We start from the raw sequence: 15,191 nt of genomic DNA, 5'->3' as shown, positions 1-15,191 counted from the left end.
GCCAAAAGACGTCTTTTTACAGTCTTTTTCGCACTATCATGCGACATTGAAGCTGATCTTTTGGACATGAAATAAATCAGCACTCTCATCATCATCATCATCATTTCATCCTGGTCAAATTCCAGAATTATGACCACAAAAATGTTTTGCGAAGTCACAGTGACCATGGCTGGAATTTATCAGTCCTTTCTTCAGTCAAAATGAACATTTGCACCACATTTGGGGGGCAAAAACCCTTGAGGTGTTACTAAGATATTGAGTTCAAAAGGACAAAACAGAGTTTTGAAAGGTCACCATGAAAATGCCCTTTGACCACCAAAGTCCAATCAGCTTACACATTTGTCCAAGAGAGCATTGGTGCCAAATTTAATAGACTTCTCTCAAGACATTGCCAAGACAAAGGTAAAGTGTAACTTTGACATTTCACCTTCAAATATCAAAATCTAATAAATTCATCCTCCAATCAAAGTGAATAATTGGCCCAAATCTAGAGAAACTCCTCAAGAAGATAGGGAGATATTGTGTACGTGAGATGGGGACAGACGGACAACCCAGAAACATAATAGCTGTGGCTACAGCCGTCACCCGCGCTGAGGAAAAACACCACTACTACACAGGGAGCCGAACGAACCAAAACAGAGCAGGTGAGGCTGTTCCAAACGATCCTCCAAGAAAGTTATCAAGCATCTAATGTCCAGTCTCCCCCCTAAAATGCTTTTCCTTTGAAACTCAAACCTCCCCTCTAAAAATGCATAATTGAAGAGAGGGAATAGTTGAACAGAAGAGAGCCAGCTGCAGACACTTTTGTGTCACTGTGATAAAAAAGAAACTAGAACGACGGAAAGGTTAGAATTGTGGAGGGAGACAAGCACGTAGATCTGGACACCCTTATTTTGGCTCCGTCTAATGTATGCTTTCAGTTTGTGAATTTTTATAGTCACCCCTTCATAAACAAAGATCGCATTACCATTCATAAAAGGCATTATGCCTCACAAGCCATTGTAGATAACAAGCTCTGTAAAAGGGCGAGCCAAAGTCTTGAGTCAGGAAGCTGAGGAGAATCAAAGCATCACATCGGCAATGCGACAAAAAAAAAAAAAAAAAAAACAACAACATCCCAAACCAGAAGCAAACTGTGTGCTTTCCATGTGTTGATGCTATTAATACAAACTGATACACATGTGGTGAAAAGACCAGTTTCTGGTCATTCTTCTTTTTTCTTTTTTTTTTATTTGGCCATACACTTCATTTCTTTACAGTAACTCTCACAGACACATGTATAACACACGTCTGTTGCACAAGCCAAGTCTCCGTACTTCTGGCGAGCTGCTTTCAGAGTTATGCCCACCTCTAGCTTGGATCAAAGGACTAAGCTAAAAACCTCTGGCCAAACACCCACACCCAAGCACACACACATATACAGTACTTCCTGCCTATTCCTGGATGAGATCAAAAAGAGTCTTTTTTTTTTTTTTTTTTGCTGTGAGCCTATAGTATAAATCACCATACACAGATAAGTGTGCGCACACAGAGACGCTGTCTCAAACACCTGTGGCAGATCAAACGCATCAAAGTGAGAACAAACCTGCAGAAGGGTAAAGCTCTTGGACTGAACAAGTAAATCACGGAGCTCTAATACTGTCTTTAACTCACCTCAGTCTGACCTCCCTGATATTCTGTGACTGGTGATACACTACGTGAAGATATCTTTCAAATAGCATGACGGCCACGCCACAATGAAAACAAACACAATCTAATGCAGAGCATGAGCCAGGTGGATTTTGTACAGGAAACGGGGGGGGGGGGGGGGGGGTTGGCGGTGTTGTGATCCACTGAGAAATCTTCACTGCATAGCACTCCACGCCCTGCATGTGCCACATTTAAAAATGGCTACAAACACACCACAAGACAGAGAGATAAACAGGGAGTGAAAATCAGAGAGGAAGAGACAACAGCTTGGGGTGTGATCCAGTGGAAGGCTGCCAGTTTGAATCCCAGTACTGACTGAGACGCTCCTGATGAGGGGGGAGAGTTACTTTCTTCACCCCCGTGAGTCCTCCTGATCAAGTGCTGCCACTAATGAATGACAGAACAAAGCTGGATTTAAAGTCAATTTCCCAGGTGTTATGGGAGAAGGGATGTGTGTGCATGTGAATGTGTGTGTGCGTGCACGCATGCTTGTGTGTGTGTGTGTATGTGTGTGTGTGTGTGTGTGTGTGTGTGTGCCTGTGGCCTATTTGTGAGGTCTGAGAACCAGCAGCTAGCAGTATAATTGTGGGTTTACAAGTTTAAATAGCTGTAATTCACTGAGGGTTAACACTTGGTTTTAGGGTTGGGGTTTGGTGTGGTTACGGAGTTGAGATGAAAGACAGGAAATGCACATGGCGGAACCCCACAACACAACCTACTTTCCAGACCCGGGACAAGATGGCCCCTCGTGATTCTATTGAATTCAGATTCTCACAATCATAGAAATAAATGGCGCACTGCTCTGTTCTGCTTCTCTGAACACAGTCTGGCAGTATTCATTAAGATATCAAGTGGTAATAGATTTGTCAATTACTAATCAGAAATATATTATTAATGAATCTTCCTCTCATCTCCTGATTGGAATATTTGACTCTTAAGCTGCTAAACGCTGAAATATTTTCACCATTTGTGGCAGTTTACACAGTATTTCTTGCAGGGGAAGTTGTGTACAGTGGGATTAAGAGAACCGAGCTGCAGCCAGTCTCATTAAAACCTCACAAAAATATAACCTATATGTGTTATTCAACAGCTTATATTAATTTTAAGTTATTACATTTAATATAATGAAAAAGTGTGGCAGTCCTCATTATTAATAAAGTGCAGTCAGTGATATGTTTGTAAGCTGCTATTAGTACACCACCAACATGTGAAAATAACTTGTCCTCAGAGTAAAACCCCTTTAGCTACTCCGCTTTCACAGTAGCCAGAGGACTTGTTCAATTAATGTAGAAGCAACAATTATTCAGAGCAAAAGCAAGAAAATCCAGTTTTTACTTGTGATTCATTCAAGGTCCTTTTTTTTTTTTTTTTTTTTTTTTTAAACACACACTTCAACATATACTTCATTAATACTGCATTACATATACACAGCTGAAGGCTTCAGGCAAACTATACAAAACCTGCATGTGGAGGTCATTATAATCGCTTAATTCAATTAAGGATTTGACAAGAAGTAATAAAAAAAGATGTTCTCTAAAAATGAAACGAAATAAATGTTTTTCCAGGTCTAGAATAGGATGACCATGTTCCTCTCACTATGAGTGAAAGGAACAAGCAGCGCCACAGAATCCACACGAACTGTCTGTTCCTAAGGATTTCGGACGCTCAAGCCCAGCTGACCCGTCTGCTGCAGCCTGAAATAAAACTCCAAGTACAACTACAAGTGAAGCCACCTGTATGTGTGCAGATTAGATCATTTGTCTGCGAATGAACAATAAAACTAAAGACCTGAGCAAAGGTCCCTCTCCCGCTCACCCCATGGAACCAAACTGAGAGGGGAGACAATAACATTGAAAGAAAGACAAGTATGGAGAAAAGACAGTGAACAAAAGTCAAGGTTCAAGTCGTTCAGAGACTTTTTAAAAATGACTTTGACAAAATTCCTGATTAATTGCCTATTTTCTTGTTGAGGGAAGGAAGCGGCTTAGTTCAATGAACTGATGTCAACTATAATTTATCAGAGTAGCTCGCAAAATGTTGGCCGCAGGAAGCCACTTGCATGGAGCCACAGGCTGCCACAGCAAAACTTGACGATTTGATTAATAAGCATTGATTCTTTCTACATGTGATGAGTGATGACAAGGTATGGAGAACATCATGACATGTGAGACACTTTAGTTGTCAAGCTACACTCAGTTTTGCAGGCCTCTGCAGTGGCAGCCAACGCTTTTTTTTGTTTTCTTATCACACGGGATACTCTTAAATAAAAAAAGGATTCTGGGGCTGGCACCATTTTGAGATGCGTGCCTCCGTTTGAGATGCTGGAATAAATTCACTGCTGCTACGGAGTTTAGATTAACTCACAATGGACACTGGTTTGCTTGATGTTATAACGCTGTAAAAAGGAATCAATTCCACAGGATGAAAGAAACCTCCTTTTTAGGGAAAGAATTCATCACTATTGGCACCTACTACCATGCTGATAGTTTTCCTGTGTTTTCAGAAAACCTTCGGCAGGAAGGGTTTGTGCTCATATGAACTGCAGGAGCCTTCTCAGCCAATCCAGACGCAAAAGAAAAATAAGGATTAAGGAGAACAGGATGAGCAAGTGTGCAGGTGCCATATGGTTTCATTTTTACCCCCCATAACTACCAGAGTTAAAGGACGATCACGGCGTAAAACGAACCTAAGGTGTGTTTGTGTCTTCTTAGGATTTCAAGCAGTTGCAGAGATTTGTTTTTACAACATACAAATGTAACCCAGTTTTGATACAAACCACTAATTAGCTCCCAACGCAGGTTGTGGTGGCAGCGGGTAAACAAACAAATCATAACAACAACTTACACTCACAATAGGAAAACGCCTCGGTGATAACATAAGTAGAGCCTCTACACGTAAACTGAAGCACCGAGAACTTTTACAGTGTACGAAAACTACAAGATGAGTTCCTAAGGACTGTACTGTACACAGCTTCTGCAGGTGGCGGCCATCTTGGGAGACTAGGCATCGCCAGTCAAATGTCAAAAGTTATGCAACTTCAACTGAAAAGTCAACGAGCCACACGAGATTCCACGAGACTTTTCAGTTCAAGTTGCATAGCGTTTGACATTTGACTGGCTCTACTCATTTTACCAGCGAGGTGTTTTCCGATTGTGAGTGTATGTTATTGTTATCATTTGTCTGTTTACCCGCTGCCCCCACAACCTGCGTTGGGAGCTAATTAGCGGTATGCGCCAAAACCGGGTTACATTTGGATGCTGTAAAAACAAATCCCTGCAATCTTTTGAAATCCTAATGACACGAACACACCTCAGGTTCGTTTTGCGCCGCAATTGTCCTTTAAAATGTGCACAGCGTGATAACCGTCAGTGGCACCGTGAAGATGGTATGTCACTGAAAAGTGGCGCCTCCCAATGGTGTCAAGCAATACAGCTCATGTTTGCAAGCACTCAGTTTTATCTGGATTTCTTTGCTGGAGAACCATCTTCAAAAGTAGAAAAAAGTACGTGCGCACACACACACATACACACACACACACACCCTCCTCCCCCTATCTTACATAATAAACACCAACTCCTAAACAGCCTCCTTTCCACCTGCATGGCCTGCAGCAATTGATTTTTTTTTGTCCTTTATGGGGAGACACCAGAGGGAAGAAAGAATCCGACACCGAAAAGAAGAGAAACGATAAAGAAAAAAAAAAGAGCAAAAGGAAAAAAAAGAGCGAGGAAGAGGGAGACCAGAGAGTATACCACTTGTCTCATATTTCAAAGCTCTGTAGGAAACTCCTATAAAATGCATCTTTTCAGCAAGATAGGAAACTCACTCTGACTGGGCAGCGGCACACACATCAACACAAACACACACACACACACACACACATTCGCGCTACTGGCAATTATATCTGTGCCTGCTATTATTCTTTTAGTTTTGAATAAGCTGTGCCTTAAATATCAACACACATAGAAACAGGACCCAGCTCACCTCCTAATGACCTCCCCGACCCAACAGACTTTCAAAAAAAAAAAAAAAAAATCCATCAATTACTGTTTGTGCATGTGGATGAAAGAAAGAAGATGGGTTACGGGCACCTGCTGCACTCTTCTCAGTGTGCACATCACTTTACACACTCATAAAAACATGAATATTTTCTGACTCCTGTAAGAAGAAAACACTTAAAGAAGGTTCGCACCAATCGAAAGCACACACACACACACACACCCACAAGGGAATAAAGTAAACATTTCACCCATTTTTTTCCAGTCTTTCTTATATTCCCCCATCTACAATTTGCTTTAAAAAGGTGTGTAACCTAACTACAGCAGGTGCTGCACCACCTTTTTAGAGCAGCCGCTTTTTTAATCACATCCCTCAGGTTTTCATGCAAAGACTGTGAAAACAGCTGAGACAAGAGGCAGACAGTCACGCTCTTAGCCCCACATTTGGGTCATTAACTGTCTCAGGGTTTTTCCCCCCAGGTTTCTAGAGGGTTTAGTTGTGGTTAAAGAGGGAGGGTCACATGATCACAGTTTTGGGGGGGCAGTCCTACTGGATTAACGCATCCGTCCAAACATGTTTTGAGGAGACTGTAAGCACAGCTGCCCCTCGCTATTCGTGTTTGCACTGTAACTCAAGAACCAGTTCAAGTCCTGAACCTGACCATGTCTGCTTCTACTCCAAGTTTATCATGATCATTATACTGAAGATGTTTTAAATATTCTCTCCCCCAGGTGTACGTATGATTAAGGTTGCCAAATTATTAGACAGAAACAATGTAGTGCCACTTAAAACTTTTCGGACACTTTTAAAACTTAACATTTATTGTCTTTATATAGATGTATGGCAGCAAGACTTTAATAGAGGGAATTTTTCAAGAGAGCTTTTTCTCTTCATTCAGCTACAGCAGCAGTGCTGGGGGATAAAGTGTTAAAAATGTTGGGAAAACCCTGGTTCTATATCTCAGGGTTTTGTCAGATCTACACTGATCTGCCTCCTGCGAGGTCTTGCTGGAATCCAAATGACTGAAATCCATCACACCAATGAAGAAATTTAATCTCTACACATTCTCTCTCTCACTCACACACACACACACACACACACACACCTGCCAGCATCACATGTTGCATTTAGTGTGCAGTCCTGTCAGGCTAAAATCATACCATGTCTGCAAACAGGCAGATACACACCAAGTGTGCAAAGTGTCGGGTGACGATGGAAGTTTGTTCCTCCTGACAGAAAGAAAATAAGGAGTCACCCAGGGACCTCACTTCTTAAACCTGACGAACCTGAAATCGATCACACAACACACACACACACACACAGTTGCCTCCTCAATTTGTTGTTTCCTCTCAAACACGAAACACACAAAGCTTCCTTCACACACACACACACACACACACCAGAGTGATCAAACTATTCAATCTCTCCTTAAACATCCAATTTTTGAATTTAATAAATGCAAGATTATATTTGTGTCTGTGGCTAAGGAAGCATCATGCGTCTTACAATTTTTTTTTTTTTTTAATCTTCTCAACACCCAAAGTTCAAAATAACACAAATGCTACACCGAATGCTCGAGTCATTTCCATTGCCACCACACTTTTACCATTTGCACAAGCTGCTGCACAACCATTGTACCCCTGTGGTAAAAACATTATTTTCCATGAATTGTTAAGTGTAGGCTGCTCCATAAAATATGAGCCCGTCAAGACAAATATTATTCTAAATATAAGAAACAGGAATGAGAGAAATGAGGGTGTGAGAGGTGGAAAAGTCCCGGTAAGGTTGTAGCGTGGACGATCATAATCATTTAGACAAGGTTTCTAATTTGCCCTCTCCTCATTACAACGTGGTTAAACAAATTTCCACGTTCGGTTGAACAGTTTGACACTGATGAGAGAGAAGGACTTTTGTATGTGTGTGTGTGAGTGAGTGCGCGCGCTTGTGTGTGTGTGCACATGGGTATAAACTGCATGCTAGTCTTTTTAATGTGGGCTTTCATATCACGCTCATACTCTCCCTGCCCTAAGCTCACCATGTCCTATCAGTGACAGTAACTCACTTAGCATGCCCAGTGTTCCAATCAGTATCAGGCTCCATCTTAGCACAGCTAATGACATGTATCATGTCAAACCTAATCATTTTGATTGATCCGTTCCAACTGGGTCAGCATGATATTGTGAGTCTTTTCTTTGTGATAGATTAAGAAAACTTCCAAACTCATGGGAGGTGTTCGTAATTCTTTTTTTAAACTGGAGAAAAGTGCAAGGTGTCGCATCTTAATGCAATTATGCTTAGTACAGTGAGCAGTATGATGAAAGCTGAATTAATTCAATACGGTTTAGCGACTTTAAGACCATTATCATTATTCACATTTGTGAATAGTACAATGTGTATCATGGGACACCGAGGCTTTAATTCCAGGTTGGAACGCTCTTTGAAGCTGGGATGAAAAGTTCCTCTTCAAAATGTTGTAACAACCTGTTTGAAATGCCATCTTCACAAGCTCATCAGACCACCCCAAAGTCGTTCCACTGTGACCAGAAGAGGGCGCTTTAAAAAGACAAGCGCGAGCAGAGCTGTGCTGAGAGTGGAATCCTGACACCACAAACACCTGAGAAGCAGCGAGCGTGAGTGTTTCGGGTTCTACACCTGAAATACACTTTTGTGAGCTTTGCTAAAGACACTGGTCTTTATGTTACCCCTCAACAACACCTGGGTTCACGGGCTAATGTTAGCTACCCCTCCCGATTGCAGAGACAGCACAGATGAGTGGAGCTTCAACGAGTGTACAGCCTCGGTTGACTGCATATCATCCAAGCACTAAACCTCAGCTGACCCCTTGATGGAAGCTCGTAAAAGCCGTCACTGGTAAGATAGCAAGATTCAACGAAGACCACAACCACGGCGAGAACACCAGACATTACCTGCTTCTCACACACCGCCCCTGGCAAGGATATGTAACGGTTATACACCACAAAGACAAAAGTTCCTGGTTGGCAATACAGACGGATGCACGTGTCCTGCCATCGCCGTCTGCCTTCACATATGTGTAACAGTTAGCATGTTGCTGGAAGCACAGAGGGAGTCAGCAGATATCTGCATGACCTCTGATGAGATTCTAATACATCAGAAACACATTGCGGGTCAATCACTTTTGTTTGAACTCGTTTTTTTGTGTGTGTGTTTTTGGAGGGGTGGGGGGATTACGATCCCTAATAATTTACTTGTAGACCCAGGAACTTTGTCATAGTTCCCGAATCTATTGGAGAAACTACCCCCCCCCCCCGCCCCATTTTAGAACTAAGAACCCAGTTTTGAGGAACCTGTTTTCATACCTCAGTACAATACGAACCACGAGTGAAATAAATGTTTGATGATTGGTTTAAGATGAGCATCAGCAGCATTTATACAGAGCAGTGTGCCAGCTTGTAAATTACTGCGTTGTGAAAAGTAAAACGCCAACATCCACCATCAACCGGCTTACGCCACTTGACCGTTGCTACTGGCGCTGCCAGTCCACACAGAAAAAAGGCCCAAGAGATCGACCACGAAGACTACTATGACTGCTTGGTCCACCTGTAATCCTGTTGGTCCATGCATCTGTCATTGTATCAACCTATGCCGACTTATCTTTACATGGATCTGTGTGGTTAAAACTAAATTAAAAAAAAAAAAAAATCCCCAAAACCGAAACAAAATCAATTTCATTCAGGATTAAAAAGGAGTTGATCTGGTGGCAAAATGCAAGGTTTTTACCTTCCACCAGCAATATTTAGGACTGTGAGGCGCTCTAGACTCATCACTCGCTCCGGTGTAAAATATGATCTACATTCTTCGTCCCAATAAATGTGACCTGACTTCACTCAGAATATAAAGTCTTGAATGAGGCTCTGTCTGTTTCCATGCTGCAAAAGTAATTCAGTCCAACAGCTGTGGAGCAGAACCCACTCAATGACACGGAGGCGGTGGGGGGCAGGGGGATAAGTTATGAATAAAGAAGGGAGGGCGGAGAGGTGAACGTTGGGGGGGGGGGGACAGTAAAATGCTGCCGTCACTTAAACTCTAAAATGAAAGATCGATGAGCTTATTTAAATGTGCTCCCAGAGACGAGAGTTGGCTCATATAAAGCCTCGCATTTATGAGGGTGTGGGCATCGATTGACAGGGAGAAAGGAGGGGGGAGTGAAAAAGGGAGATGGACAGAAGAAGGAGGGAGAGAAAGAGGCGCAAAGAGATCAGGAGGATCAACCTTGGCTCGTGAATTTCATCCTTTTCCTCCTTAAATAAAATGTCCTAATAAATGCTGGGGATAAAGGGGTCGGAACATGGAAAATCTACAGCCTTCGATTGGCCTGCTGGCACAGCTTATCAAATCAATAACCCCACCCTACCACTGCCACCACCAGCGCCGTCCTGTATCTGCTGTATCTGTTTCACTAATTTCAAATTCACCCCCTACCCCAACACACACACACACACACACACACACACACACACACACAAGCCGAGCCAGTCATCGTGAGGTATAGACATTTCACAGCAGGGCACCCCCCAACCTCACACACACACACACACACACACACACCCCAGCACAGAGAGACCGTGAGGTCTGATGGCAGAGGTTGGGGGTTGTGTGTTAACTTGGGTGCCGGTGCCGAGACCTTGACATTACAAAGAGGGTGGAAGGAGCTGACTCTGCAGCCACCTTCTGTCTCCCACCTCCTCCTCAACGCCCAGGAGGGAGGGATGAGGACAGAGGGTGTGACAACTGAGAGAAAAGGTAGCGGAGAGAAACTTTTGACACACACACACATTCACAGAGGTGTTGTCATACTGTCGTCATCGATTGAACTGCAGGCGCAGCTTTCTGAGTGACAAGCGCCACTGTACCGCATTCCCTCTCTTACCGTTCCCACTTTTTTTTTCCTCTCTTCTCACTCCCTCTCCCTCCTCTACTCCCTCTCAGACTACCTCTTCTGTTTGCCACACTGCTTCCCTCCTCATTCCTCTCTTCCTTCTTTTTTTTCACTCTCACTTTCCTGCACTTTAACACCACACACACTTTCTACATGCGTTCACAAATAGCTCATCCCCCATCTCACACACACACACAAACACACACACATTCCTCCAACCCCTCCTCCACATAACCCCAAGTCTCAGCCTTACATTTTGCCCACCACGCCATCTGTGACCCAGAGAAGACTTGTGTGTTGACACCAGCCTGACCTTTTTCTGTGCTTTTGTTTTGCCAGTCTGATCCCATGAGGTACACAGAGAGAGAGAGACACACACACACACACACACACACACACACACACACACACACATCTACATTCTCCATCACTCCCTTTCTAGAGCTACAAAAGAGAAAACGCAAAAATGCACAACATGGCAACCCACACTTCCTACAAAGAGCTTTGGTTAGGAATCGATACTTCATCATATCTGTCTTATTTCTTGTTGCAGCGTTTGAAGAATTATTCCACATGGGATCTCTCTGCACACAGGAGTCCAGCTGGACACCTGCCTGAGAAGGAGGAGCAAAGCTGGACTAATAGCTTAAATTAATAAGTGTGTCTGCGCATTTGTGTGCTTTGTGGCAAATTATAGTGATGCGGGTCATTGAATGCAGAGGATTATCAATGCTTAGAAAGTATAAACCCCGTCCACACCGTCAATACCTTAATCCCACAATTACTATACAGTCTATGCATCAACAAAACAACAAGCCCCCCCGTGTCCGTCTGCCAGCCTTGATTTGCTAAAGAAAGAAAAAAATATGTTGGCAAAAATGAAAATCGTGTTCAACACGTTTCCCATCAAATTCCTCATAAATCACATCCTTGGTACCAGTTTAGAAGTCATCATTTGACTTCTTTCCAAGTGTAGGACGACACACTTTCCATGGCTAAGCTGCCCTTTAGAGAAGCACCGCACAGAAGCACAAACATTTCTTGCATTTACCATCTGAGCTCAGCGCTTACCTTGGCCGTGCAACATGTGGCAGCTGCTGCCGAGAAGCAGCACCAGAAAAAGAGCCATCCACCGGCTCCCACTCCTGGTGGCTGCGGTCCCACGCATCATCATCCTCCGACTCCCTGCGGCGACTCCGGGGTCCGCACGCTCCGGGGACCCCTCCGGGGACCACACTCCTGTTTTGATCATGCGGGTGAAGCGACCGACAGTACTTTGTGGGTCTCTCTGGAGTGGAGAGAGAGAGAGGAACGGGCACCTAAAAGCTGCGAGCCCCGGGATTCCTGTAATAGACTCCCCGCTCTGGCTTCCCACCTCCGGTGTCCAAAAAATCAGCAAGCAGCGGGAGGAGGAGCGGGGGGACGCCTCTCCAACAGGACTTCTCCTCACTAATCTGCCTTCACGGTGTAACCATGCAGTAATCTCGATATGCTGCGGCGGAGTCCGCGTTCATCTGCGCCCTCAGATACCTCATTTTCATTTGGATTGATCCCGAGCGCAGAATTAATACATCTGAGTGTGTTTTTTAAGACTTATCGGCTTATTCTCCTGCTATCGACCTCAAATCCGGGCTTGTTTTGATGTCTTCACCAAGGGGATTTGCACCGCGGATCATTTAGCTGTTCGGGACAGCGGTCATACTTGCAGGCAAGCAATTAAACGTATTCATGAATTATATGGACGTTGTGGGGGGGGGGGGGTCTGCTCAGTAATTAATTCTTGGGATTTTACCTTTTTTTATATTTAGCCTGCAAACAAAACGAGACAGAGTGCCCCAAGTCCTCTAAGTGAGGTGATGGAGAGCGCAAGTTAGCCTAAAACAGAGGGGGGCTTCGCCTGGAACACCGGCTGGGTTGACATGCGGCGTCTCGCGTTACGCGGAAAAAAAATGGCACAACAGGTTAGCACGAAGAATAAACGCCTTACTTACAAGACTCCCGGTAATAACTTTTCTACCTATTAACATACGTCCGCTGGTGACAAGGAGTTCGTTAAAAGCTGAAAGTAACAGTTGGTTAAGTGAAAAGCGTCCGTTTGAGAGAGCGAGAGAGAGACTGGCGGTACTGCTGCGACACAGGAGCCTTTGCAGAGTCGTCTGCGGTCCTCCACAAAAAACAAACAAACAAACAAACAAACAAAAACAGTCCGCCCGTGGATAGAAACCCAGTGAAAGCGTCGCTTCAGAAACATACACCGAAGTCCGGGCACACAGCCGGGAGTTCTCGTCTTCAGCGGGCGACGATTCGGAGGTCTTCCCTCAGCCTCGGCACCCTGTTGAAGCCCGGGGAAGCGACTGGAAGCGATGCGCTTCCCGCAAATGAGCACCTGCCACCCCCCTCCTCGACTCAGGCTCTGGGAAGAGAGGGAGCTCCTGTTTCACCTTGTGAACGCGTTCACCGCCTCTTCAGCTGGAGCTGATATTAATTACCGCACGTTCTTGTCCCGTATCCATCCAGGCTCCCCACTCTTGCCTGTGTTAATTCTCCCCTCCCCTCTTTTCTATTCCAAACTCAAAAACTTAACTTCCATTCAGTAGCATCTTTCTTTGCTAATTGGTTGAATTCGGAGCCCCCGCTATTCCCATTGGGCAGTCTGAACCAGGGGGGCGGGAACTAGCGCCATGCCTGAGAGCTTGGTTGGCGCTGCTCCTGAACCACAACCCCCCCCCCCCCCCCCCCCCGAAAAAAACACCACATTTAGAGAGGCAGGAGTTTTCACTTTCATCTCTCGGAATACAGGCATTCAAGTGTTTAAGCACAGGTGGTGCAGCACTACCTTACACACTGCAATTAAATATGGCCATCGGTCAGTACCAATAAATGTTAGATCATTTTCTCTCAAAGTTAAAAAGCTGAATTTTTTTTTTATTTTTTTTTTGCTCCTGAGTGAAAGTTGAAAAAAGGCAGGTAGTTAAAATCCCCTTTAAAAAAAAAAAAAACAACTCTTTCTGATTAGAACATGCAAACACCTTCAAGCCAATTCTATAATTACAAAACTTCTTTTCAAAGTTTGAAAAAAAATTTTAAAGAGTGAAATCCTTTGTCATTGGCAAAATAAGTATTTAAATATAAAATGTAAAGTGCCACAGCCTGACGCATCCCGTTCAAAGGGTCACACAGCAGCGTTAACCAGCATTTTAAATGGTAATGTTATAAAATAAAAATTGTATTAAAAAAAGCTTTCTTTTTTTTTTTAACCCCAAAAAATGACTTCAACTGTTATGCATTCCACAAACGTCACGTGCTTTATTATTTCACATTAATATCACACTGACACATATGTCGAAGTAGCTGGGAGGGCAGCGGTAGGCATGACTACAATGAGAGGAATTTAGCCTGGGGACTTTCTCACTTTGCTTATTTCAAAGAGATTTGAATATATTATTCTACTAAACAGTCAGACTCTCTAAAGCACCACTGGTGGTTCAGCTGCACACGCAGGCACTTGTTTCATTAGCCTACAAAATAAAAGCTTGGAGCTCTGTCTTACTACTAGTGAGAACCTAGTTTCCTCCATGTGAGGGTCATTAAATGGCACATTAATATTAAAGCCTACAACACAGTGACCTTATCTTTTATTGCCTCTATAAATCCATAGAGGAAGACTTTCCATCCCATGAGTGGCCAAATAGTCTCCCTGCACGGTCTAGCTGTCCCCAACACACTCTCCTCAAGCACCTTCACCTCAGCTCGTCCATTTATCTTTCCATCCAGGCTCAATTCTGCAATTGGCTCCCAAAGCTATGTTTCCAGCACTGGCTATGATGCTACTTGGAATTTCCATGAGAAGTTTCAAGGGCTTCATCTGCCTCTCAGGCTGCAGTGCCAAACCACAGAGGTTTCTGTGCAATCCACATCAAATCGGCAAAATCTGCATCTTGTAACTCGAAAAATACAAACCAGATTCCGACTCCCGCTGCTATGTGTTCCATACTAACAGGCAGGAGACAAATTAGAGAACACATTATAGTTAATGAGTGTTAACATAAGAATGCAGATGCTCCCAAGAGGGGCACAAGGGGTCAGTGAGTGGTTTAATGAGTGTGAAAATATTTCTGTCTTTTAACAGTCTCCAGATCTCAAGTCTGAACACTGAAAGGAGCTTCTGAGGAAAGACAAACTGACGTCACCACCACCAAAGTACCGAACGGTGGAATACAATCTGAAAAAACATGTTCCGACCAATAAGAGAAGCTGCAGAAACGAGCGCTGAAGCTGTTTGAAAGGAAACGAAACACTTGGCTTGTCACTTCATATCTGAGTAAATGCAACAGACACGAAGCACCATGACAGCCTTCACCTGCTTACTTTAGGAACCAGAATAAATAAAGAACTAGAATAAAGTCCTCTTGTAATACTGGTATTGATGAGTCAGCAGATATTCGTATTTTAAATAAAAGTAGACAAGAACTCTCAGAAAATGGCACCTAAAGTAACAAAATTAAAGTACTCAGGCACAAACTCTACTCGTGCTCGTGTTTACCTGTTATTTACATTTATTATTTCATTAAATGTAAGTGTGAGC

At 43.6% G+C, this 15,191-nt stretch overlaps 1 protein-coding gene across 3 annotated transcripts in view; it reads right to left on the bottom strand.

The window, feature by feature from the left end:
- Positions 1–13,146, bottom strand: part of LOC147257793 (protein sidekick-1-like) — a 234,687-nt gene extending 221,541 nt beyond the window's left edge. For all 3 annotated transcript variants that reach the window (XM_086211962.1, XM_086211963.1, XM_086211966.1), the window contains exon 1: positions 11,678–13,146. In XM_086211962.1, coding sequence (XP_086068088.1) covers positions 11,678–11,858 — 181 coding nt within the window. In that variant the 5' untranslated portion in view covers positions 11,859–13,146. The remainder of the gene's footprint in view (positions 1–11,677) is intronic.
- Between the last annotated feature and the right edge of the window lie 2,045 nt (positions 13,147–15,191).

The sequence above is a fragment of the Aulostomus chinensis genome, chromosome 8 (genome assembly GCF_037954235.1).
Source record: "Aulostomus chinensis isolate RoL2024-O1b breed Wild chromosome 8, RoL_Achi_v1.0, whole genome shotgun sequence".
In the NCBI taxonomy this organism is placed as follows: domain Eukaryota; kingdom Metazoa; phylum Chordata; class Actinopteri; order Syngnathiformes; family Aulostomidae; genus Aulostomus; species Aulostomus chinensis.
Note: the sequence above shows the minus strand (reverse complement) of the source record. Positions and strands in the feature narration are given on the sequence as shown.